General features: G+C 38.4%; 1 protein-coding gene across 1 annotated transcript; it reads right to left on the bottom strand.

Annotated features, from left to right (window-relative positions):
- Positions 1-465: 465 nt before the first annotated feature.
- b4galnt1a (beta-1,4-N-acetyl-galactosaminyl transferase 1a) lies at positions 466-23,415 on the bottom strand. The gene is made up of 11 exons (XM_041800471.1): positions 23,279-23,415; positions 16,379-16,593; positions 16,114-16,296; positions 14,828-14,934; positions 14,700-14,737; positions 14,416-14,596; positions 13,544-13,636; positions 13,261-13,448; positions 8,606-8,746; positions 5,998-6,235; positions 466-5,862 (listed from the first exon to the last, which is right to left on the bottom strand). The coding sequence occupies exons 2-11, from the start codon at positions 16,591-16,593 to the stop codon at positions 5,651-5,653; spliced, it is 1,596 nt and encodes a 531-aa protein (XP_041656405.1). The 5' UTR covers positions 23,279-23,415; the 3' UTR covers positions 466-5,650.
- Between the last annotated feature and the right edge of the window lie 1,991 nt (positions 23,416-25,406).

Here is a 25,406-nt window from a genome sequence, read left to right as displayed (position 1 = left end):
ACAATGGATGTGATTCCCCCCAGGCCCATTAACAGTTATATTTTGTTTTTGGGAACAATGAACTTGTTCAGTATTTACTGACATTTTTCTAAAATTTACATAATGAGTCATTTTAATCTAACTGTCTAAAGCTGTTAGAGGAACTGTAGCTTTAAAGGGAACCTCAAATGAGGCATAATGGTGGATACATCTCTGTTTTTCAGAAATGGTCTGCAGGCATGTCCCTAAACCACAAAACAAGAATAATCCAAAAAGGTCGCACAAGTTCAAAGCTAACAAACCCTGCTTAATTTTTAAGTATTTAAAGCTTCCCTCAGCCTATTGAAGGCTTCCCCTTAGCAGGTTACCTTTGTAGAAAACAAGAGGGAGTAATGATGCAGATTCACACATTTACACAACACACCACAACAACTCTTTAGTGTAAGAAAACAAATTTAATATTTTTAAAACCTCAGTTCTGCAAAGCTCAGCTTATCAACTTTAACAAGTAACATGTGTATCAGGTGTTTGAAGCTCTTAAAGTCTTTTTACACAACAAATATTTAAAGTGGGATGACGCAGCAATGTTCTGGTCAGTGAAAGATGTTGGGACACAGGAGGAAGGGCTGTCATCAACAAGATACAATAAGACTGACATCAGTTCCTTGTAGATACACACCTACACACACATACAGGTGCATCTCAATGAGTTAGAATATCATAAAAAAGTTCATTTGTCAGTAATTCAAATTAAAAAAGTGAAACTATATTATAAAGATTGATTACATACAGACTGATATTTTTCAGGTGTATTTTCTTTTAATTTTGATGATTATGATTTACAGCTAATGAAAAACTAAAATTCAGTGTCTCAGCAAATATGAATATTGTGAAAAAGTTCAATATTGGAGACTCACGGTGTCACACTCTAATCAGCTACTTAACTCCAAACACCTGCAAAGGTTTCCTGAGCCTTTAAATGGTCTCTCAGTCTGGACCAGCAGGCTACACAATCATGGGGAAGACTGCAGACTTGACAGACATAAAAGGTCATTGCTAAGGAAGCTGGCTGTTCACAGAGTGCTGTATCTAAGCACATTAATGAAAAGTTGAATGGAAGGAAAAAATGTGGTAAATCTGAAACAAAAAGCTGCCCAAGCAACAGGGTTAGCTGCAGCCGTGAGAGGATTGTAAAATAAGGCTCATGCAAGAATTTGGGGAAGCTTCACTAGGAGTACACGGCAGCTGGAGTCAGTGCTCCAAGAGCCACCAAGCACAGACGTATCCAGGACATAGACTATAACTGTCCCATTCCTTATGTGAGGCCGCTCTTGAACCAGAGACGTCAGAGGTGTCTTACCTGGGCTAAGGACTAAAAGGACTGGACTGTTGCTCAGCTGTCCAAAGCATTTTCAGATTGAAGTAAATTTTGCATTTCATTCAGTATTTTTTCAGGTACAATTCATGCAAAAGGAGTGCTGACCAAGTATTGAGTGCTGTACATTTCATACTTTTCAATATTCCAACATTTCTGTGTTCCTTCTTTTATTGGTTTTAAGCAATATGCCAACTTTCTGAGGAACTGAATTTTGGGTTTTCATTAGCTGTAAGCTACAATAATCAAAAGTAAAGGAAACACACTTTTACTATATCAGTCTATGTTTAATGAATCTATATAATATATGAGTTTCACTTTTTGGACTAAATTACTGAAATACATCAACTTTTTGATAATATTCTACTGATATGCACCTGTATATGTAAGTAATGATCTCCCAGTTAGAGGGAAATTTGATCATTAACAGCTCAAAGTAGAGTACCCAAACTCTATTACTAGCTTTGGTAGTTTCTTGCTGCAAAGGTTTTTACATATCGTGTATTTGCAAAACTGAAATTAAACATTCTTTAAGAACAAACATGCATAGAAGTTCAAATGATTTATTTCCCAAACATTCATAATTTAAAGAGCAAAACATAAACAATAACAAGCTTTTCAAAAGCTCAATAACTCCAGACACTGTACAACAGTGTACCATAAGATGTCAAATACACAAAAAGACACGCTCAGTGCTACTTTGTCAGATTATAATCACAGCCAAATATACACATAAAAAATCAGTGTAAATCTTTTGGATACATTCATATTCAGCCATGAAGTAAGGGAAAAGAAACATGAAAAGAACTAAGATTATTTTACCATAACAACAGAAACCAGGCTGTTTAAATTATGGTGAAATGGTGATTATCCTGGAGCATGTTCTTGGACATTTTCTTTATAAGAGGTTGGATCCTTTATCTGAGGTTGTACCTCTTTGCTAAATCATGGTGTTGTAATTGCTGGATGCTATATCCATATTTTTGAGCACAGAGGAAAAAAAATGAGACCTTTCACCTGGCATGACTTGACATATTCTTGATTTAAATTTAAAAATGGATTTAAATAAAAGCTTAAAGTTTGTTCAAGCTTAATGAGTGTTCTGTTTGTCCACCCCTCTTCTCACACTCTCACTCAGTAATTAGTAAATGACTCTGGGAACCTTCTTGTTTTCATGCGCATCGAAGTTAAGGCTTCTGGCCTGGCTACACTCTACCTCTCTCTCTGCAAACTACTCTTGCATCCTTCTTTCACCCCAGCTCCTCCTTAATTCTGCTTCTGACTTAATCATTGTCATTCTGTTGTCACTGATGCCTTCTCTGCTCTGAGGTTTTGCTGCTTCTCTCCCTGCCTTATAGGAAGAGCAGAACTGTGCTGCTCCCACTTGATGCTTTCCATGTAGGCTCATGGAAGGGTGGGCGATCCCAGAACAGCAAACTATAAATAACAGCATAAGTGCTAATTAATAACTGCTAATAAAGAAACATTTATATTTCCCCCCTGTTATGAATTCATATGCACCCTGAGACATTTTTGGGCTCCTTAAGCATCTATGGAGAGTTACTGTTTAAATCAAGACAACAAGAAGTCAAGTCAGACATAAAAACACATAAACCAGTGAATTACAGTTAATAGGAAGCCAGACCCTGGAGGAAACAACTGCATACAACAAAGAAAGACTCAAGCCTTTAAAGTAACAGTACATGGATGTCAAGAGAAGATATTTGCATACAAAAAAAACAAACAAAAAAGAAACAAAACACAAAAGTAAAAGAAACTGTGATACATAAGGTGCAACTCGTGAAGGGTTTTTACTCTGTGGCTCTTACTGATAAGCCTAGAATAAAAAAAAAACAGTGATTTATAGGTGTAAATTAATTTAACAGAGTCCATGATTTATGAAACATGCATTTCAAGTCAATCACAACACAAGAATGAGTAGGAATTGATCAATCCAGTGTCTGAAAATAATAACCATAAAAATGAACATGCTTTTCTAAATCATTCATGGTTCAGCTTGCCTTGCCCCCAGAGTTTATGACATAGTGGAATATTATATAGAAAAATAATGCTCCTCTCGCTATGGTGTCATTGTTTAGGTCAGAGAAGTAAAAAGAAAATCTAATATTTTTTGTTTGTCAGCTTGAAAAGTGGGAATAAAAGGAATCAAAAGCACCAAATCTGAAGGGAAATCACTGCTGAGGTTAACAGTGTTGTTGTGGAAAACTGAATGCCAGCTGATATTGGAATAATTTATGCATCCATGATAGCTTGTGTACATAAAGTCAAAGTAATTCATCATTGGGTCATTATATATTCACAATTGTTTACAATCAAGTTACAAAAAAGTGATGAGCCCTTGAGATCGCAACAAAAAAACATGTTATGGCTCTCAAAAGTAGCAGCACCCAGGCATGAGGAAGCTGGCCTGACCCCAGCCTGAAATCATCCCAGACTGAAAAGAGAAAGGCTGCGATACCTTAATTTTAGGCACAAGTGGTGGCTTTTCTGTCAACGGCAGAGATAACCGCTCCCTTTTTGCTATAAATGAGACACAATATGAAATGACACAATACAGTACAACATGACACAACACAAAAGACTTTACAGCTCCCTTGGGGAAATTAGTCCTGGACTCCAAGTGCAACTTTACCTAAAGCCTGAAATTTTTGGTAGCCTATCAATAAATAAAATGATCAAACACTGTGTAGCATCTTTCTTATTCGAACAGCATTCTTGCCAAACATAGTCTTACAGTTTAAAGTGCTGGATGAGATCCTGTCTCTGTCTTAGGTTCCAGCTATGCATCAGTGTGTAATAGTAAATCTCTAGACGTGCTGATTGGTTATGACCTGATGTAAATGAATTTCTTTTCTTTAATGGTCAGCTGTTGCACGCATTTTCATTGTAACATACAAAAGTAAACCACTTTTCTTTCTGGTAAATCACAGTAGTCTTAAACTATTCCCTATTTCAGAAGACAAAAGTTTAAAAGTTTTATTTACTGAAAGCAGTCTCCCCAACATTCAATTGGTAAAGAAAATGCTTTTCATGTAATATAATACACAATACAGTTTTAAGCAACAATGCCTACAGGGATTGACGGAGCATTACGACAGATTTGGCAGGAATAGAAAGTGTCTGCCGTCAGATACTTTATGAAACTTTAACATTGCAGACACGAGTGATTTAACTGTTGCTGCTATGAGAGAGACAAAGCCACAGCTTGTTCTTTTAATCATCCAGGACTAAGGATGAGTGAAACATGAATTAAAATATATAGTACCTACAGCAGGTAAGATGTCTGAGTGAAAAACACATAGTTGCTCTGGCAATCAGCGACTGGCAATTTGGGGTAATTCCCATGGCTACATTTTGCCCCGCCCAAATTAGACCTATCCACAAAAGAGGTGAAAAATATTCGAACCGTAAAATCCAAAATTCCATCACACACAGGACTCAGTGTTTACAGCAACCTTATCCCAACATATCTGTTTTGTTTAGACCAAAAATCTGAATTTCACTTTACAGGGACTTTAAATGTGTAAACATCCACTTGTCTATGAACAGGCACTGCAGCATGATTTAATAAGATTCACTATGCAATACGACTACATGCCCATATGAGCTGAGAGCTGGCATGGGATTTGAGCCATCCTCTGCTCACATCCAGATTTTGCATCAAAATGTTCTAACACAAACCAAATAATCATATTCTGTTCACAGAACAGAGAAAAAGCTCCAAGGAGGAAGATTTGGTTTGTGTAGTTTTTGTTGCCCCCTGCAGATGAAATGGTCATTTATCTTGTCTTTGTTTTGCCTGAACAAGTGAAAGTTGTTTGTTTAACAAAAGTCTTTTGTTTCAAAGTGCAGTTAGGTCATGCCCCAAGTCTGGCCTGTGGTTTCTTTTCTGTGTTTCCAACACTATCCAATGTCCTTCCTGTCTTAAATAAAGGCACTAAAAGACCCCAAAATATATCTTAAAACATCCAGTTTATCACTCTATGGTAATATTTGCTGTGCAAAACCTATTAAGGCTGTTTTTGCAGAATGACTGACTTTGCCTGACAGCTGTCCTGCAGCAGCTGCAGTCATTAAGATAGACATACAACATAGAAAAGGCCTGAAATTACACTGAGGGCCTTTTTGCTTCTGTGGGGCATGTATAGAGGTATATATATTCATTTTAGTTTGATAACCTGATGATAAAACTCTCACAGGACTTAAACGGCAATTACTAAAGCAGTGAAAACTGTCAACGACAAGGTATAAGAAAGACATGAAGGACTCCAGGTTTCAGTGACTGGTCATGCACTTGAACCTGTTTTTAAAGTAGAAAATTTCATTATGGAGCTTCTTATCAGATCCAGAATATGTGTAACGGAATTTGTCATAGGCCTTTTGCAAGTCTGTTTTAGTCCAGGGTATTTTGATCTTTGACGCATGGTTTACGATAATGTCACTACACGAGCCGATGTGGAGGAAGCCCAAAGCGTCGATGAAGAACTCTAGAATCAGAAGAAAATTTGAATTTGATTAACCCTTTCTTGTATGTTTGTTTCTCCTTCATAAATGTCATTTCAGCTGCACTGACAAAAGATGATGTTAAGATTTTTATGCCTTGGTGGATGTTACAGACTTACCCAGATGACCCCGACGAGCCAGGCGGGGGTCAAATCCCACCTGCTTTATCTTGTCCGTCCTCCCCATGAAGAAGTTGATGACAGCATCAGCCACCACACAGTTAGGAAATCCCTCGATAACGTGATGGTAGCCGTTTCTGATGTGTAAACAATCACCCTCCTCTCCTCCTTCATCTATTGTAATGGTGTGACGGTATGTGGCGGTGTAGCCGGTCACCTCTCTGACTGCTCCTCCTACCTGCAGACAGCAGAACATCACAAGAGCTGGAACAGCTAATATACAGTTGAAACCAGAAGTTTACATACACTATATAAAAAGGCACATAAACTTTTTTTTCTCACTGTCTAACATTAAATCAGATTAAACTTTTCCTGTTTTTGGTCAATTAGGATCACCAAAATTATTTCTATTAGATAAATGCCAGAATAATGAGAAAAGGATTTTTTTTAGACAATTTTTATTACTTTCTTCAAAGTCAGAAGTTTACATACACTAAGATTACTATGCCTTTAAACAATTTGGGAAAGCCCCGATGATGATGTCATGTCTTTAGAAGCCTCTGATAGGTTTATTGACAACATTTGAGTTAATTAGAGACACACCTGTGGATGTATTTTAAGGCACACCTGAAACACACTGCTTCATTGTGTAACATCATGGGAAAATCAAAAGAAATCAGCCAAGATATCAGGAAGAGAATTGTGGACTTGCACAAGTCTGGTTTTGTTCTTGGGTGCAATTTCCAGATGCCTGAAGGTGCCACGTTCATCTGTTCAAACAATTATACGCAAGTATAAACACCATGGGAATGTCCAACCATCATACCGCTCAGGAAGGAGACGGGTTCTGTGTCCCAGAGATGAACGTGCTTTGGTCCGAAAAGTGCATCTCAACCCAAGAACAAAAGCAAAAGACCTTGTGAAGATGCTGGCTGAAGCTGGTAAGAGTGTGTCATTGTCAACAGTCAAACGAGTCCTGTACCGACATGGGCTGAAAGGCCACTCTCCCAGGAAGAAGCCATTACTCCAAAAGAAACATAAAAAAGCCAGATTATAGTTTGCACATGCACACAGGGACAAAGACCTTAATTTTTGGAGATATGTTCTGTCGTCTGACGAAACTAAAATTGAACTTTTTGGCCATAATGACCATCGTTACATTTGAAGAAAAAAGGGGGAAGCTTGCAAGCCTGAGAACACCATCCCAACTGTGAAACATGGGGGTGGCAGCATCATGTTATGGGGTTGTTTTGCTGCAGGAGGGACTGGTGCACTTCACAAAATAGATGGCATCATGAGGAAAGAACATTATGTGGAAATACTGAAGCAACATTTCAAGACATCAGCCAGGAAGTTAAAGCTTGGGCGCAAATGGGTTTTCCAAATGGACAATGACCCTAAGCATACTGCCAAACTGGTTACAAAGTGGCTTAAGGATAACAAAGTCAATGTTTTGGAGTGGCCATCACAAAGCCCTGATCTCAATCCCATTGAAAATTTATGGGCAGAGTTGAAAAGGCATGTGCAAGCAAGGCGGCCTACAAACTTGGCTCAGTTACACCAGTTCTGCCAGGAGGAATGGGCCAAAATTCCTGCAAACTATTGTGAGAAGCTTGTGGAAGCATATCCAAAATGTTTGACCCAAGTCATACAGTTTAAAGGCAATGCTACCAAATACTAATGAAATCTATGTAAACTTCTGACTCTCAAGAAAATAATAAAAAAATTTCTAAAAATGATCTCTCTCATTATTCTGGCATTTAGCAAATAGAAGTAATTGTGGTAATCCTAGTTGACCAAAAACAGGAAAAGTTTAATCTGATTTAATGTTAGACGGTGAGAAAAAAAAGCTTATGTGCCTTTTTACATAGTGTATGTAAACTTCTGGTTTCAACTGTAATTATAATCAAGAGAAATGAAGAAGAATGAAAAGAGATATCTAATAAAATGTAGAAATAGAGTTATGGAGTTAGGTGCAAAAAAGCCCTAAAAGGCTAGGCTTACAATTTACAGCAGGTGGGGTTAAGAGAAAAAAACAAAGGCAGCCTTACATTGAGAGCGTGACTCTTTACAACACATCTGTTTAAGTGATTTTGTAATTTTTTGTATTTTTCTGTATTCTAGTGGGAAGTGGACAATAATGTGGAAACTGTTTCTTAAATGACCCAAACTTCCTTGTTGTAAAAGACAAATGAGCTACATGTTGTTTTTCCTCAGTGTACAGTTTTTCCAGCTGTGCTTACTCCAGCACATGGGATGTGAAATAAAAAGAAGGATAGGAGTCAAAGTGCTGACTTTGAAGTTTACATGTTTTGAACACTCTTTCTGGAGCAGAGAATATCTTTTTGATATGATCAGACTAAAGTTACAGTGACAATGCAGCAATTAGAAGCTGAGGACTTTAAAAAAAGAATAGGGCTTGATACCTGACATTACTGTGTTTGAGCATGTGATTCTTTTACTGAGTGTATTAGCAACAACAACAACAAAAATAACTGAATAAAAATGTCTGTAGCTGAGTCCTGGTAGGGGAAATTATCCAATGCCCACAGATATCTCTCAATTATAAACCATAGGAACATAAAAAGCTTTTTTTCCTGCATCTCACCATATCCAGAGTGGTCTTCTCCAGGATGTCCACCATCCTCTCCAGCTTGGTGTTTGCAGTGAAGATGAAATCATCGTCTGCCCACAGCACATACTTGGTGGTCACTTGAGAAATGGCCAGATTTCTTCCTGCAAACCATCCCTGCAAAGAGGCAAAGGGATCAATAGTAAACTACAGGCTGTTTAACTTTTTTAAGGGGCAAGGAACCATATCAGCCACCCAGCTTCTCAATGCCTTAAATCTTTGGATACTGCTGAACTGGCATATGTCCAAATACGGTGCCTCCATTTTTCACACTAAAATTGCAGTAACTGATAGAAGCCCTATACAAACAAAACACATCATGGCACAGAGAGCCTGGTGCTGTATAGGAGGAAAGCAATAAATGACAGAGTCATCAGCTTATAAATTACTATTTGCATTTTGAACATTGTGACCTATGCTTACTATAAAGTGTAAATAACAGTGGTCCCAAGACTGAGCCCTGAGGCACTCCATTTTTAACTTCAAGATATTTAGAAGTACACTTCTCTCTGTTTGATAAATGTCAATGTTTGTTTATATAAAACATTCAAAAAGCAACCTTAGTTGGCAGAAGTGTTTTACATGCTTGAATAATGTGTTAAAAGATAAGATAAAGGATAAAAATATAAAGCACAATAAATGACTCATAAACCGTAATGAAACAGGAGCTTAAAAAAGAATTTTGATCAAAATGTCAACCTTAACTTGTGTTAAAGTCAGTGTATAAGGGTGAGTCTTCGGAAAGGATTTATAATTTTCAATAGATGGAGCAGTTCTAATGTTTTTAAACCAGCTATTTGTCTGATCTGTTTTTGTCATAGTTTTAATGTTCTACATCTGTATCTGTGATTGTGCTGCTGCCTGCCTCACCTAGGACACTCTTGTCAATGAGATACTAACATCAGTGAGGTTCTCGTGGTTAAATTCATCTTAATAGATAAACAGTAAAACAAGAAAAAAGGGAACATATTCTACCTTTTTAAAACAAGTTTATATTGGTCTCAGAGGTCCCTAAAACATGGCTGTGAAGTCTGTTACTATTTCTGTGATTGTGGCTTTAAATGTCACTGAGCTGTCTGATTCCACCCCTGACTCTGGCCCTCTCAGGGAATGGATGTGGCTTAATGGATGTAGCTCTCCTGATCCTCAGGAGAAAATCAGGAGAAGAGGGCAGAACTTTCTTCCAAGCGGGGAGGGCCAGACAAACCTGGGGGTGAGGTTAACTCCCCACATGACATAATGAGGGGAAAATCCGATAACGGCTTGTTTTAGCATACATTTCCTGAAAGGAGGAGAAAGAGAAGTGGTTGGAGGAAGGGGGGTTGCAAAAGAAGCTGATTTGTTGCACTATAGACCCAGGTGAAGTGTAGCAAACTAGTTTTTGAAATAAGTGGCTTGGTGATGGAAAAGTAAGAGCTTTCTTGATTGCACCCTGACATTGTCCTCCGGCTGTTTTTTTTTTTTTTTTAATTAGCTATATTATAAGGTACAAACAGGTCTTATGGCAAAGCTTCTTTGGTGGCTGAGTCCTTCTTAAAAGGGGAAATGCTGACCTGTGTGTGGCAAATACTCTTACAACTGACAAGTTCCTCATACAACCTCACATCAAACGTTTCTCTAACGTTAACAATCAAAATGAATGATATTTTAGTAGCATTCATTTCTGATAAGTAGCTGAAGACCTTCAGTATTCACATGGGACAAACACAGTTTCTGGCTCTCTTTTGCCTTCCTCATCAGTGACACCCTGACCCTTCCAAACCTCAACATGCCATAGGCTCTCATCCTCTCACTCCCCCTGAAGAGAAATAAAACATTAATCTCATGCTAAGCCTCATAAGTCAGACTTTATAAATCTGATGAATATTGTTTGTTTACATTGTGTTCTAACTCTTCTTTCATGGTCAAGTCAAGTCACTATCCATTCATCTTCCCAGGAGCTCCTGGGCTTTCATGTCTCAGAGGTTCCTCTTGACAGTGTGGACGGCTCTCACAACTACAACTGCTACAACAAAAAAACTGTCAACCAAACAATCTCCAAGTCATTTCATTTGTTCTGCTCATGGTAAAGTTCACAATTTTTCACAAAGACGTGATTTATAACTCTGTCAAATTCCATGCTCACAAAATAGCAGGGAGAAGGAAAAAATCATATTTTCCCTATGTCTCACATAGGGAAACACAAGTGAACAATAGACAGTCTGCTAAGTTACAAGTACTGAGAAACTAAGATGGGTCATTCTAACACAGAAATTACTAACAATAATGACAATGAAAGGCAGAGGTGATTAAGTTATTCAAGTTGAGTAGTTCTTATGTTCAATCTAACATTTAAAGTAATGATAATAAATGTTACCCTGACACCAGACGGACTGTTTCATGTATCAATTGTAAATTCAATTAGGTAACTTCCCAAAGTAGTTTGGAAAGGGCAGAACCTTGGAAGAAAATCTAGGAGGGTGATTGGGTGGACGTTCTGTCACATACATTAAGAGCCAATCAGAGTGCGAGATGAATGACTTAGCAGGTGTGAGCAGCCCTGGTGAGTAAACTGCACAACATGAGCTTGATAGGCAGTTGCTAACATTTTCTTCTTTAAATAAAAAATGCATTTTAATTACACTGCCACTATACATAGGAACATCTGAGCATCACAGGTGGCAGCTATTGTTTACCAGCTTGCAAGAAAACTAAACCCAGCCCATAGCTACCTCATCCCCTCCCACTCAGCCCTCTCCAACCACAGCTTTGCAGACAGCTGTCAACATGAGGCTGGTCTGCTTGACATTCCTGCCTGCTAAAGGTAAGGTTTTTGTCAACAATATAATGGGGCTGAATTTGTTTATTCATTTATATTTATTTCCCCAGGAGAACCTAATTGAAATCAGTATTCTCATTTACAGAGGGTCCTGGCCAAGACATGCAGCAGCACAATCACAGACTTATAGACATAGAACATAAAAACTATTAAAAACAAAAATCAGACAAATCCATGTTACAGAGCAATAGGTAATTAGTCAAAACATCTACCCCCCGTTCTCCAACACCATGAATTTGATGTTTAAAAAGATGTAAAGAGTCAGGCCTGCACAAAGTCTCCTGCAGCAGATTTCAGGCAGCAGCAGCGGTATACCTGAAACTCCTTGTACCCATTTCAAGATGGACTTTGAGAACAGAGAGCAAAACTAAATTTTGTGGCTGAGTCACAGAGCAGACTGTATCTTTCAGCACTTTTCACATGAATACTGCAAGTGCTGTGCTCATGGTGATTAACACTGGTCTTTATTATGATAGGCAACAACAGAGAGAACAGTCTATAAATTTGCACTATACAAAGCTAGCTAGCTAGATTGATGGATAGATTGCTTGATCGATCTACTGCCTCATTCTCTTCAAATGACACAGATTGGTCTGTCGGTTCTCAGATCAGGCACAAATGTTTCAAAACTGTAGTTTTGCAAGATGGATCTGCCTGATGACAGACATGGAATCTGGCCAATCAAAATTCAACGATACACTGAGATGTTGTGGTAGATGTTCTTGTTCATGATACCGTTGATTTTCACTAATTTGCCCACACCATTTCCACAAATGGAACCCCATACCATAATGGAATCTCCACTGAGGTTCACTGCAGGGTGCAATGCATCTGGCATCAAAACGTCCTCCAACTTTCCTGCGGACGTAAACACGACCATGTTGACTAAAGAGTTTAAACTGGGACCCAGATTACCTTCTTCCAGTCATCAACAGTCCAGTCTTTGTGCTCCTTGGCAAATCTGATGTTTCTGGATGTTTGCAAGCCTCAATAATGGCTTCTTTGCAGCTATTATTCTCTTTAAGCCTTGTTTGTCTACTTATGGTCATTCTGGAGACTTTCTCAGACTCTGATCTAGAAGCATTCATCTCTGCCTGAAGATTAGCAGTGGTCTTCCCTCTGTCTCTTAAGGTTTCTGACATCTGATTCAGTTAACTTTTGTTTCCTGCCTCTTCCTTGGCCCTTTTTGTAAGTACCAGTCTCAGCAATGGACTCCAGCATACTTGACCCCATTTTGAGAACACTGAATGCCTCTCCCTGTTTGTCTCAGAGACCATCCAGCATCATGAAGTGCTTTAATGGGGACTATTTTCTGAGAGTGAGCTCTCAACGTTTAATCCTTTTGAACAGGAATGAGGAATTTCAAACTGAATTCACCTTTTTATACGCATATTTGAGCTGGCCCCTGGGATTTGATCAGGCTAATTTTTGCTTGACAATTTTCTCTGTTTTTTTATAATTACATTTGAAAATGCATGGATAACAAAAATAGTTATATTTTAACATTAAAAATATCATTTCAGTGAAAGAGCTTATATATACTGATGTGTTAACCATTACAGAAACATAAAAACAGTTTTGGTAATAACCAATGCTGTTAACTTAAGGCAGCTGTGGCATAACCCTTACCTTGGGTGGTGGTCTAATACATTTTTTGAGCCCTGATGTCAGTTCCTTGACTGTAGGAGTATTGCTGATTTCCTACTTTTCAACTACCTTCATTGTTTTTGCAAATCCACACAAAGACAAAGTCCTTGTATGTGCAAACCCTCTTGCAAGGAAACCTGATCCTAATCTGATCCTGATTCTTTACCTTTCCAAACGGCATGATGTAATGTTCGATGTGAGGCCCGGTCACTGGCTGGGGGTTCTCATTATCATCTGCTATCACTATGGTGACGGTTGGATAAAACTGGCGTATGCTGTCAATGAGATCCTTGAGTTTGTCGTAGCGTAGGAAGGTCTTGGTGGCGATGGTAACCAGAGCACTAATGTTGTACTCTGAATAAAAGGAGAGAAAAATTAAGCAAAATGATCTTAAAATGTTATCAAATACAGTCAACCCTTTTACTCCTTAAAGTTAAACACTCACAAACCTTTTTGCTTTCCAAAGTTGTAAAGTGTCGGGACTGTCCCATGCCCAACTTTGATGGTGAAAACAGCCTGGTGCCCCTGAGTGCCAAACTGAACTGCAGAAAAAACAAAAACTGAGGTGAATCACAGTTTTAGTTTCAGCTGGGAAGTATCAAGAAATGTCAGTGTGACTGCTTTGCATGCTAAATGGTTCTTCTTTGCAGGTAAAGAATCACAACATGTTTTGCATTTACACGGTTTCTCCTTAGGGACCATGCACAGTTCTTTTCTTTGGTCAACCACAGCAGTGCTACATCTGTTTCTTCCTTTTCCTCTTCGCCACCAGAATGTTTTCATCAACACTTTGTGTCAAGTTTTGAACCTCTGGGTACATCAATCATCTATGTTTGATATGACAGTTGATCTACTATATTAGGGTTATGTTGTCATTCTGTAAACAGTGCGACTACATTAAAGCTTTGTTACTTTCTATTTCCTTTAACATAGGAAAGATAAAATACTCAAAGTGGCAGATTTGTATGAACAATTGGGTTGCTTTTGGACCATAATTTCCTCTTGTCTTGAGTCATTGACATCACCGACCAGTCCAGATTCATATTTTAACAGTGAGTGCTCTTGTTTGCATGCTGGTACCATGAGACTTGTGCGGGCAGCTTTACCAGAAAGTTAATGTTTCATTTCAGCCTCATCCTGCCTACAAAGTCGGCATTCTTTCAATAACACAGAAAGTTGACAGTATCACATTGTGGTTTCCCAGTCTGTGTGCCTAAAGAAAGTTTCCGAACTGACAAGAACCCCCACAAGCCCCACCCCCACCCTTCTTGTAGAGATTCCCGTAACCCTTTTAGACGAATGTCTTTCATACATAACTTACTTGTATCTGCTGTCTTTGGATGGAACACAGTGTTAGTGTATGTGACAAACTGCAGCTGCATGTTCAGAGCCGAGAGGAGAGGACTCGATAGGGCCATGTGTTTTGTTCCTACTCCTTCCAAAGAGACCCCGTCAACTGTGGCAGCGACATCAAAAGTCCCCAATTTTGCAGTCAAATATACCTGACCATTTGGATCAAGAGAAAAATAAGAGAACATAAACCGACACAACTAAGGAATAAAGTGGAAATGTAAAGCAATGCTTAAGCTCAAATGGAGAAATTACCGTGTGGTTTAATCTGCTTTCTTCTTTAAGGCCCAGACCTTTGGAAAGTGAGACACTGATGATTGAAAATGACACATTCATGGCAAAATGACCCAAAGGGAGCAATAATTTAATGTGCATGCTGTTACCAGGAATGATGATGGTTTTGAGGGGTCGCACCTTCACGCCCTGGGTTGGATACTGAAGAGGACTCTGGGCTTCAGCTACAACAAGCACATCTGTTGGATCATAGGACCTTTGCAAACAAAGAATGTAGGAACTGTCATTGCATTATTACCACAATCCTTTTCTTTCCTTTTGGGGCCCTCTTAAGAGAGGATTACTCAACTTGTGCCACTGACTAAACAGGAAATTATCCAACTCTCAAAAACCAGTTAATCGGCAAAATGTTCCCTCCTTTTCTGTGCAAATGAACCAAGTGAGCAAACATCAGTAAAATGAAAGCTTTGGTGTCAGAATTTGAATTGGTAGGGAAAAGTAAATCAGCAATAGCAGTGAATGTTTATCTCTGAAAACTGGACATCCTTTTCTGTTGGTGTATATTAACAATAACTTACATAACTGTGAGCTATAAGTGGGTTACATAACACTAATAAACACATTTACCAGATAACTAATGTAACATTTGTAGTGTTGAAGCTTAACTCAGTCCTTGTTGTGCCGGCACCAATGCCACTTAAAGACATACCTTTTTTTTTTTTTTTTTTTTTACAAAGTGCCTTGGTAGATAAAATGAAGCTACAAACTCAGGAAACTGTGAAATGAACATAAAAAACCAGGCAAAACAGGGAGTAGACGACAAAAATAAACGCAGATTCAGGCCGATCTCAAACAGTTAAAGTAAGAAAACAACAGAATGAAAGAAATCTAATAGAAGATAAAGAGTTAAACACAGGGAACAGAAAACTGAATGGACAATAAACAGACAACCTCCCACCACGCTGTTGGGCTGTGATGAAAGTGAGAATAATTGGAAACAAAGGACAAAGTGTGGGATACAATAGTGAATGATGCTTTTGTGTCAGTATCATGGGAACTCCTACTGTTCAAACATGCTAGAACTGCTTTATGCTATACCTGTTTTCCCCAACAGCATGAGTTTATTTGTCTATAGTCTGACAACTGTGAGTCACCATCAGACAACAACCTACACAACTCTAACCTACACCAAAAGAAGAGTTGGAAAAACATCAATATCAGTATCAGCAATTGGTTGAAGTGCAATTTTTTAAACATTGTATTGGTATCAGCATATACTCATGACTTATGTGACTCATACAATCCTTTACAAATTGAGATTGCACTTTCTTACATTTTTTTTGTTATTGGAAAAGAATGTGGTCAAGATGACAAATGTTTGATAAAGCACAAGTGTGTTTACTGGCAGTGAGATATGTCATCAACTGAACTTTACCTCCTCTGAAAGCTATGGTACTCCTGAGCTCTGCTCTGCTTTACACCCTCAGGGTCAGGATGGGACCCTAAGAACGCCATACTGATGTTGTGTGCCCAAACCCGTGGCCACAGCAGATCGGAGAATGGCAGCCGCAATGTCTCTTTATCAGCCAGACACACACATGAGTTTTGAGCCAAAAGACTGCAAAGGAATAAAACTGTGCTAAATGTGGGTCAAAGCCATGAATTAGACAGAATAAAAGACATGCAGGTTAAGTACATACCACGCCACATCCTCCTTTATGTGGTAGGGTATGTCATGATATCCATTAGCGATGCTTGGTATTTTCCCCTTGAGGCGTGAATGTAATGAACTCAACTCTTTAGGCCGGATGTCGACTTTGAAGCAGCTCTTAGGGCTCCAAACATGAAACAGAGCGAACAGCAGAAATACGTTGACCAGGATCAGCCCAAGAAACCTTCGACAGGTGGGTCGCATCTGGAATGAAGTGTAAAGGCAGTATTAACAGGTATGCATGAATCAGTTAACAACTTTCATCTATCTTGTATTCATAACCAAGTCATATTAAAATGATTTCATAACAGTTACCATAGTGAAAAGGTCTGGATAGTTCCTAAACCATTATTAATTACAGAAGACCCAACATTAATCTACCAATACTGACAAAGAAAAACTTTCTTTAATTTTCAGAGACCCGAAACATACCTGACTAGTGCTGCCAATTAATCTGATTGCAGTCATGATGTCAGGTTGTGCAATTACATAACCACATTAAAGGCTGCAATTATTTTTGCATTTATGCTTTAAAGTGTCACTGCATTTGCACTTTTTAGTTGTACATTTATTTAATAAAATTTTTTTTTTTGAATATGAAGCTATTTGAAAGCAGTGAAATATAAACTTTAGATTTCAGAGTTTATATTTTTTGTTGTTGTTAATATTAACTTGTTTTGCATTGAGAAATATGAACATCAAAACTATCATTTTTCTCTGCATTTTCCTTGATAACAAAAAAAGCAGATCCATGATACCATTTATGTATTAAAACATAATCACAATTGCAATATTGTCCAGTATAATTACAATCACCCATCATTACCAAATCATGCAGCACTAAACTAGACCCACTGGTGGATAGAGATTCACTGTGAGCATTTACGGTATGGGGTAAAGAAAGTTGTAGCAACTAATATGAATACAGTTTACATCTCTCCGATCTACAACAGCTTCCAAGGATTTACACAATTCTAAATCATGATTTAAGTCAAAAATAAAACATCTTTGTTATGATTGTATGCAAAGAAGTTAAGTTTGCAGCATCAGTGCTACAATTCATGGCTTTCAGTCACATGACTGCATGAAGGGAAAAAAAGAGAGAAAGAAACAGTGGCAGATACTACTGGAAACTACATGGAGCTGTGTGTAGCATTAATTTGAAGTGTATTTCTGTCGCTTTGGACCCTTACAGCACCTGGGACACTATCTAAATCCCTAAACCAGAAAAGCCGGAGCCAGAACCGAGCTTCTGTGATGCTTATGTTCAAATAAATCAGTAAGGATAATCCTTCCCTTCTCACAACTGCCAGGATTAGGGCTGAAGAATATCTCATTTTATGAATGTGCGATGCTAGTCACATGACCTGAAGCACATCATGCAGCTACTTCTTCATTGTTTGATGGCAACAGAAACTGCCATTGTTCTTATATCTATGACAAATTTACATCAAAATCCTGTTCGTATCAACAGTCAGAGTTTTGAGCACTGCATGCATGTTCAGGCTGCAGGTGGCATGGCTGACATCAGAGATACCCAGGCATGAAGCCTGAGGCAAAAGCTCAACCATACAAGGTTGGTGAGTATTATGCTGCTATCAGCAGCATCTTGTCCTTGCTTGCATTAAAATACAGTCTGCAATGGCATAGATGGGCTTATCATTTATACTAAAGCTCTGCAGTGTGTGTCTGCTCAGCATGTGAGCTTTTGTTTAATTAGGAGTTACACTCAAAGGGCTGATCATGAGGCCTAAATCATGTGTTTCTGTATTTGTTTGCCTGTAATGTATATTACAGTGATTTTTTTGAAAGGTTCTATCCTTCCCAAAAACTGTGTATGGGTCATGGATATGTGAAATAGTTTAACATGTGTCTCAGGAAAAGGATTTAAAACTGTCATACAAAAAGTTTAAAAATCAATATATAACACAGCAATAAGGTAATGCTTTATCTCTGAAAACTGTATATCATTCATATTGTGTATTAGACATAAGTGAAGGTGCTCAGATTTTTAGGAAAAGTAAAAGTAGCACTGCCACCATGTAAAATACTCAGATACAACTTTTTTGTCTTGCATTCAAAATTTTACTCATATAATTATAGGCAACAAAATAACTTTAATATAACCAGAATCGAGAGTGTTGAGAGTGAAAACAGCCAGAGGGGGAGGACATACCTGGAAGCAGAGCCATTTTTTCCCATTTTGAATCAATTACTTTTATCCACATCAGAAACACAACTGTACATATATAATCAGTCAAATACCAGCAATACCCTCACAAATTCCAGTATGAGCCTTACGCTGAGGATGTCATATCTCCTCACCATGCCTCCTCACTAAGACCAGATTTTCTCTGCAGAGTTGGTCAGATTATGTTATGAGGTCATTTCTATGATAAGACTCCTTTTTCTAAGGTAATAAAGTGTAGAGCTCTCTAAGAGGATACTCTGGCTGTTTGTGAAAAATGGGCACTATTGGATGGACTGGATGTTAAAAATGGCTCCATGTTTGTTAATGGTTAAATACACTCAGAGGCAGGTGATTGTGTTAAGTGTGACTCTAGTGGAAACCCCCCCCCAACTGGGGAGTCATTTGAGGATGTGGTTGTGGTCTTCAGAGACTTTCAGATATTTTACGTGTGGGGTGGTGTGATAGATGTAAAAATTCAGTTAACATTGTGAAAGGATGACAGTTTAACATGTCTTTAACTCTAGACTTAGAAGCTTTCCCTTCATAAGTGACGACCAAGCAGTAGTACTGTCAATTCACAGATTTAGACTTAGTTAGAATGTTACCAGTGAAAACTATCATTCATATTCCCCACATCAGGGCTTGTTATTTAATATGTATTTACCTACTACAAATTTTCAGTCCTCAATTTGTAGTCTTTTAGATGCTGTTCAGTAGTGACATTTAAGGGCAACAGTTTAAAGCAACAATGCAGGGATTTGGGTTGGTGTACTTTTGCACCCAACTAAGATCTCTAAGCACAACTGCACTGTTTTATGTATTTGTCTTAAAAAAATATGCATTTGCTGACAAAAAAAATATATCATCTGACTACTCCAAGCACCCTTGATACATTAAGCCATTCACATGAGGGCTGAAAGCTATATCATTTTACAACTGTGACGGCGAAAGCAAATAGTGCTGCTACATCCGTGTTGTTTGATGGGAACCAAAATTGTGAGCTTCCTTGTTTTTTTTCACTAATCTGAATCAAGATCCTGTCTGATATTTCCATCAGTGGTCAGAGAACTGAGCCCTGTGCATGCAGTCTGGAGTTGTATGTTCAGGTAGGAAGGTATTGGGGATCCAGTCAGTCAACAAACAGAGGGTGCAAAGTTGGCAGAGATGATTCTGTGTCTGGTGAACAAACTCATATGAACCACCTGAGCCCACAGGGCTTGGCAAATGTGACTTTGCTTTCCTTTCAGTGAAATACACTATACTGTGACATTGAAGTTTTTCAAGATACAGTGAGGTGTCAATGTGAACAGTTCAGATTTGATTTTTAAAATTTCATTTTTTACGACTTTAAGTCTATTTTTATTTTATAACTAGAAAAAACATTTCTTAATAATACCATTAAATACCTTTTTATACCAGTTCTAACACTGTGACAATGATACAAACAGATAGCTAAACTCATGCCTGAAGAATCCATACCAGCCAGAGCTATATGCTTTTAAGGCAGTTGTTTCCAACCATTTTTCCTTGGAGCCCCTCCTCTTGGAGCGAGAAGCTGAGTCCCCCTAAGACCCACTTGATAAAAATGTTAACATACTATTGCTGAAAACCAATACCAATTTAATTGTTTAATTGATAAAACCGTAAGAAAGGGCTTTACACATATTTTTCTTACCAATGAACATTGTATAACCTGTAAACTTGTATAGTGTTTTATCATGATCTTACTTGATATGTGTACATCTGATTTTGACAACTTCAGAGCAAACTAAGCCTTGCTCCCTCACTGAGATCTTTGGCGCTTCCCCCCAGGGGGTCCCGGACCACAGGATTGGACCCACTTTTCTAAGGAATCTAAAATGAATAATGCTCTCTCCTTTAACCACTTAACTTGCCAGTGTAGCTGAAAGCTAGCTTGAGTATCATCTGACTTTGTGAAAGTGGTATGAGAGTCTGTTTAATGCTTGTAAAATTGCACTGTGTTTATCGGAAAACTTAATTTTAAGCATCACCGTGAACCAATCCAACTCAAATGGGCCAACATGATCTGATCTTGATCCTAATTTTATCCCAATTATTTCTACTTAGCGTAATTGATCTGTGTTTGGCAGAGAGAAATGGGAAATATAGCACGTAGAGGAGCAGCTCATCATGTTCATGTTTTCAAACCACAGAATACAGAGATGCTCTGAAGAACAGCAGCAGAGTTTCTAGGTCTTTCCGCCAAGGTCTCTGATCCAGAGCAGATAAAGAGTCAGTCTTCCTTTTGACATCTATTTATAGGAGGGAGGGAGGACCCTACTGAAATGCAAGGTCTTTTTGTTTTTATTGTTTTTCTGTCAAAAGAATTGCTAATTTGAGGGCTTCAGTGGAAATTTTCATATTTTGGTGTAATCCATTGCACAGTGGCCCCAAAGGTGAGATAGGGGACTTGATAAGAGCAATAGACAGCAAAATTGATACACATATGTATCATGAGAAGACAAGAAAAGTCACTTGGGACTGTCCTCTAAAATGTACAGGAATTGCACCACAAACAGATATAAATCCATTTTTGAAATTTCACCAATAGACATGTTGCATAAGCAATCCGAGGGATTTTATCTGATTGACTCCAGAATTTTTTGTCTCATACCAAAATACCCGAAGGTCTAATATTGTGTTATTTGGGACTTTTCACCATTCATCATTTTTACACATTTTCTTGTAGTGAAAATGCACCAACAATGACTTATAACTTTTTGTGTTCACTTCAATCATCACCAAACTTCACACAGATATTCACACATATTCACATCCTGAATGCATTCATGTATCAATATCATTGCTTTGTCTCAGAACAAACCTTTTGCAAATTAAGCATTTCCTCGTCTGTTTTATAGTATTTTCGCCTTGAAAACATTCAGCCCTCACACACCATTCACGCTAGACCTGTGGTTTTGGGTCTGAATCACAAAATTTGACTAAGTGCCCTCTTTAATGCCTGCTAAGTGGCTAACATTTCACAAAGTGCCCTCTCTGTTGCCATTAACTACTGACATCCTCCCCTATTTAGCTTTGTAAAAAAATGACAGTTAATCATGATCATAATTTCAAAAAAGTTAAATCCTAACCTGTATTTAATAGTTATAGAGTAACTATTTCATTAAGCATTCAACAACTTACTGTGTACTGGTGCATCACTGCATACAGCAGGTGCCCTTTTTATTATTTTCACCTCTGACCCTCGAACATCCTGAGTTCTCCACTGCAGTGTATAATCTGGGCTTAAAAGTTCTGGTCTGATTTGGGATAACTATGTTCTCTCTTTTAGTTATCCTCAAACAAACAGCGAATGCTGAAACCAACTCATGAATACCTGTGATATATAGACTGAATCTTTGTTTCTCCCATTGGAGAGGCTGTGGACATTAACTCATGACGCACAGTATCATTCATTATTCAAATCTCATCTGTATCGATCAGGTTGTAGCATCAATCAGAAGAGGGAACAAAAGATTTTCCATCTTCCGGCTCATCATCAACACTGATGCATTATGAAATAGCATTTGCACTGATGGACTGAGAGCTTCTGCTGCTTCAGGATCAGACAGTGGACATGTGAGCATAGTCATGAAGGTGCAAAACATACGAGAAAGGGATACTATGCCTTTAATGAATCTCTCAGGCTCAGATCAGTATTTGTTTTAGGTCCTGTTTTGTATTTTTAGATTGCACACAGTGTTGCTGCCTGTGTCACTGTGTTTGATCTATGTTTTTTATGTACATGTCAAACCATTTGCCCCTGAGAGATTGATAAAGGGTTTAAATTTAATTTAACTGAATATGGTCAGAAAATTACTCTAGTCATAATGTCTGCATTGATAGAACACACACTCATCATTAAAAGACCTTTGAAAAAACTATCATGATTTTACCATGCTTTAGTGTTGCCCAACCATTTTTCCTTGAAGGCCCCCAACCCTTTACATGTACCGAAGAAAAGCGGTGGCAAATTCATAAACATTTACACTGTTTTGTCAATAAAACCCTAAAAAAGCATGCTTTTCTTACCAAAAGACCATTGTATAAACTACTGAATAGTGATTTTATCATGGTACTTCACTTGTATATTTACTCGTTGTTTGTCTGTAACTGCTGTCTGTGACTGCTGCTGTCTTGGAAAGGACACTCTTGAAAAAGAGATTTTTAATCTCAGTGAGGTTGTCCTCCTGGTTTAATAAAGGTTAGATAAAATAAAAAAATAAACGGTTTTAGTCAGTATGTGAAAATCAAACTGGTCTTGAACCTCCCTGAGATACTTCATTCTCACCAGGTGTTCTTGTGCTTAATGACAGCTCTAGCTTAGAACTTTCAATAAAACAGAAGTGAGTCCTTTTAGCTGGCCTCACCACTGCCAAAAGATATCTTACCTTATCTTTATCTTTCTTCTATGTATACTTGTGTTGTAATGATTGAGAACAGAGGGACAGACTTATCTCGATTTTGCATGCTTTGTTTTGCTTGTTACTCATTTACCCTTTGTTCAATATTTCTGTATGTGTATGCAAATAATCTCTACTCCCTACTGTCTTCTAAACGGACACAACACTATGTATATGCTTATTATGAACTTTTTTTGAAAATAATAAAAAATTTATATATATATACTTCCGAATTAAAACAAAAAAGCGTAAGAGAGACGAAATCATGTCTTACTTTTTGTCGCCTTTTTGTTTCCGTAGCTTCTGTCAAAATCCGGTTCAGTTTAAAGCATCCTGGTTCGATGATTTGGCTCAGTCGCGAGACTGATCGTCTCTGCTAGTCTGGGCTCGGAGCTCAGAGCTGGGTGTGGCAGCTCGGTGCCTCTCCTCCTGTATGAGTTACTCCAGACCACATCGTCTGTTTTGCATGGGCGGTGTTCAACAGCAAGTATATTCCCGGATTGACATTTGCATCTCTGAAAAAATGCCTTCACAGCTCAGCCGGTTTTACAAGTTTAGGCTGCATCTTATAATGGATAATGGATACACACGCGGCGTGTCTGACATATGACATGTATAAAGACTGAAGGGAAATATGCGGATGTATCATCAGATAGCTTTATATCACTGTGTTCACAATCAATCAGAAGTGGTGTAAGAGGACAAGTTTTAACATGACATGGGCAGCACTAGCAGCGCCAGGATTTTGATTGTGGGTGGACTTCCAAAAAACTGGATGGGCCAGTTAAAATAAGCCAAAAAAAAAAAAAAAGGTTCCCCTTCATCTCCGTTTCAGCGCTTTTCTGCGGGACTGAGGACAGTGACTCAGTAGCTTACCTGTGTGGCTCTTGTGTCGCTGTCCTCAGCTCAGTGATGAAGCGGACAAAGACATACACCATAACGCTATCATAAGATTAATCTGCCTACTCCAGAAATTGTGCATACAGCAGCGTTTCCACTAGACTTTTTTTTGTCGCCTGTCAAAATGACCGGCAGTCTTCAAGAATTCCGGCCATTTAGAACAACTACCAGACATTTGCCTTAACATTATTTTGCAGCAAAATGCATAAATCTGATATTCTGTGACACATCGATACATACAAGTCTAAACGGGACTGAGGACACATTTTTATTTCAATACCTGACCCAAAACTGAGACAGCAGAAACCAAGCCAACAGTAAACCTGAATAATTATTACCCTGTTATTACAGACTGTTAGACACATATACTTGATGAGACCCTGGAAATGGCTGCACAGAGACTTTCTCTATTTTTCTTTGTGTAAGCGGTTTAAAGTATCAAAATGAAAGCTGCGAGCTTTTCCTTACACACGCACTCAGTCACACAATATACGCACACGTTAAACTCATAAACAACAACAGTTAGCTTCATATTAGCACCGTTAGCCTGTTAGCACATCTAAGCTGGCCGCTATCATAACTAAGCAGTTTACAACAGCCAAATACCATCCTCCACCGAGACAACGAAGCATGCTCTCTTAACTGGACCCCGCATTAGAACTCTACATTTCAAATGAAAAATGAGTCTTACCATCAGTTGCTAATATCAGTCCTCATGATGACAACTGAAACCTCTGCTAAAGCTGGAAATCCAACCATCCTGATTTATTTGGACTAGTCCCGAAAAGACAAAAGCTCCACAGCGGATAGTCCAGTCCATGGCTTATCCAAGACTACTTCTGCCAATTAGCCGGCGTAGGCCTCTCTCTCTCTGCTGCTGCATTGGTGTTCATGACGCTCAGCTATAGTTCCATTCTTTCAGTCTTTTCATTACTCACAGCAATGACATAGACAAATCCCTCCATACCGCTGATGATATTAAACCTTTGGTTAACCAGGAAAACCTCACTTAGATTAAAATTCTCGCTTAGGAGAAAGCTCTGGTCAAACTTTTCCTTTAGAGTCTCCAGCAGTACTGAGCATGTGCAGATATAGTCATCATGCATACATAATTAGCCATGTGCTTGCCGTCTGAGGAGATAAACAACTCCAGCAGCAGGACGTAAATGTAGTAAGATTAGGCAACTTTTAGTTTATATTAACGCATTCTCGCAACATATCTTCTAGGTTACACAAAATATAATATGCAAGTATTCAGTATTTATTTATCTAGTCATTTGCATGTTTTCTGCCGGACATTTTGACCGGTTATATTTTTATCTGCCGTACTTCCGCCCTTTTTACCTGCCAATGACCGGCAAATGCCGGCTAACGGAAACTCAGCATACAGACAGCCAGAAACTAACGAGAACGTTAGCCTGTTACTTGCATTGCTGGTGTGACAGGGTGGCTACGAGGACATGATGGGGAGAGGGCGGCTGAGCTGGACAGTAACTTGTTAC

Source organism: Cheilinus undulatus, linkage group 11 (assembly GCF_018320785.1).
Source record: "Cheilinus undulatus linkage group 11, ASM1832078v1, whole genome shotgun sequence".
NCBI classification, from domain to species: domain Eukaryota; kingdom Metazoa; phylum Chordata; class Actinopteri; order Labriformes; family Labridae; genus Cheilinus; species Cheilinus undulatus.
Note: the sequence above shows the minus strand (reverse complement) of the source record. Positions and strands in the feature narration are given on the sequence as shown.

Bases quoted from the DNA above. Each gene is read 5' to 3' on its own strand.
- b4galnt1a (XM_041800471.1), bottom strand. From the start codon at position 16,593: ATGCGACCCACCTGTCGAAGGTTTCTTGGGCTGATCCTGGTCAACGTA. The intron at 14,738-14,827 runs GTAACAGCATGC...CACTTTCCAAAG, and splicing joins CAAAACCATCATCATTCCTG to GTCTGGGCCTTAAAGAAGAA. The intron at 14,597-14,699 runs GTAATTTCTCCA...CCAAATGGTCAG, and splicing joins AAAGCAGATTAAACCACACG to GTATATTTGACTGCAAAATT.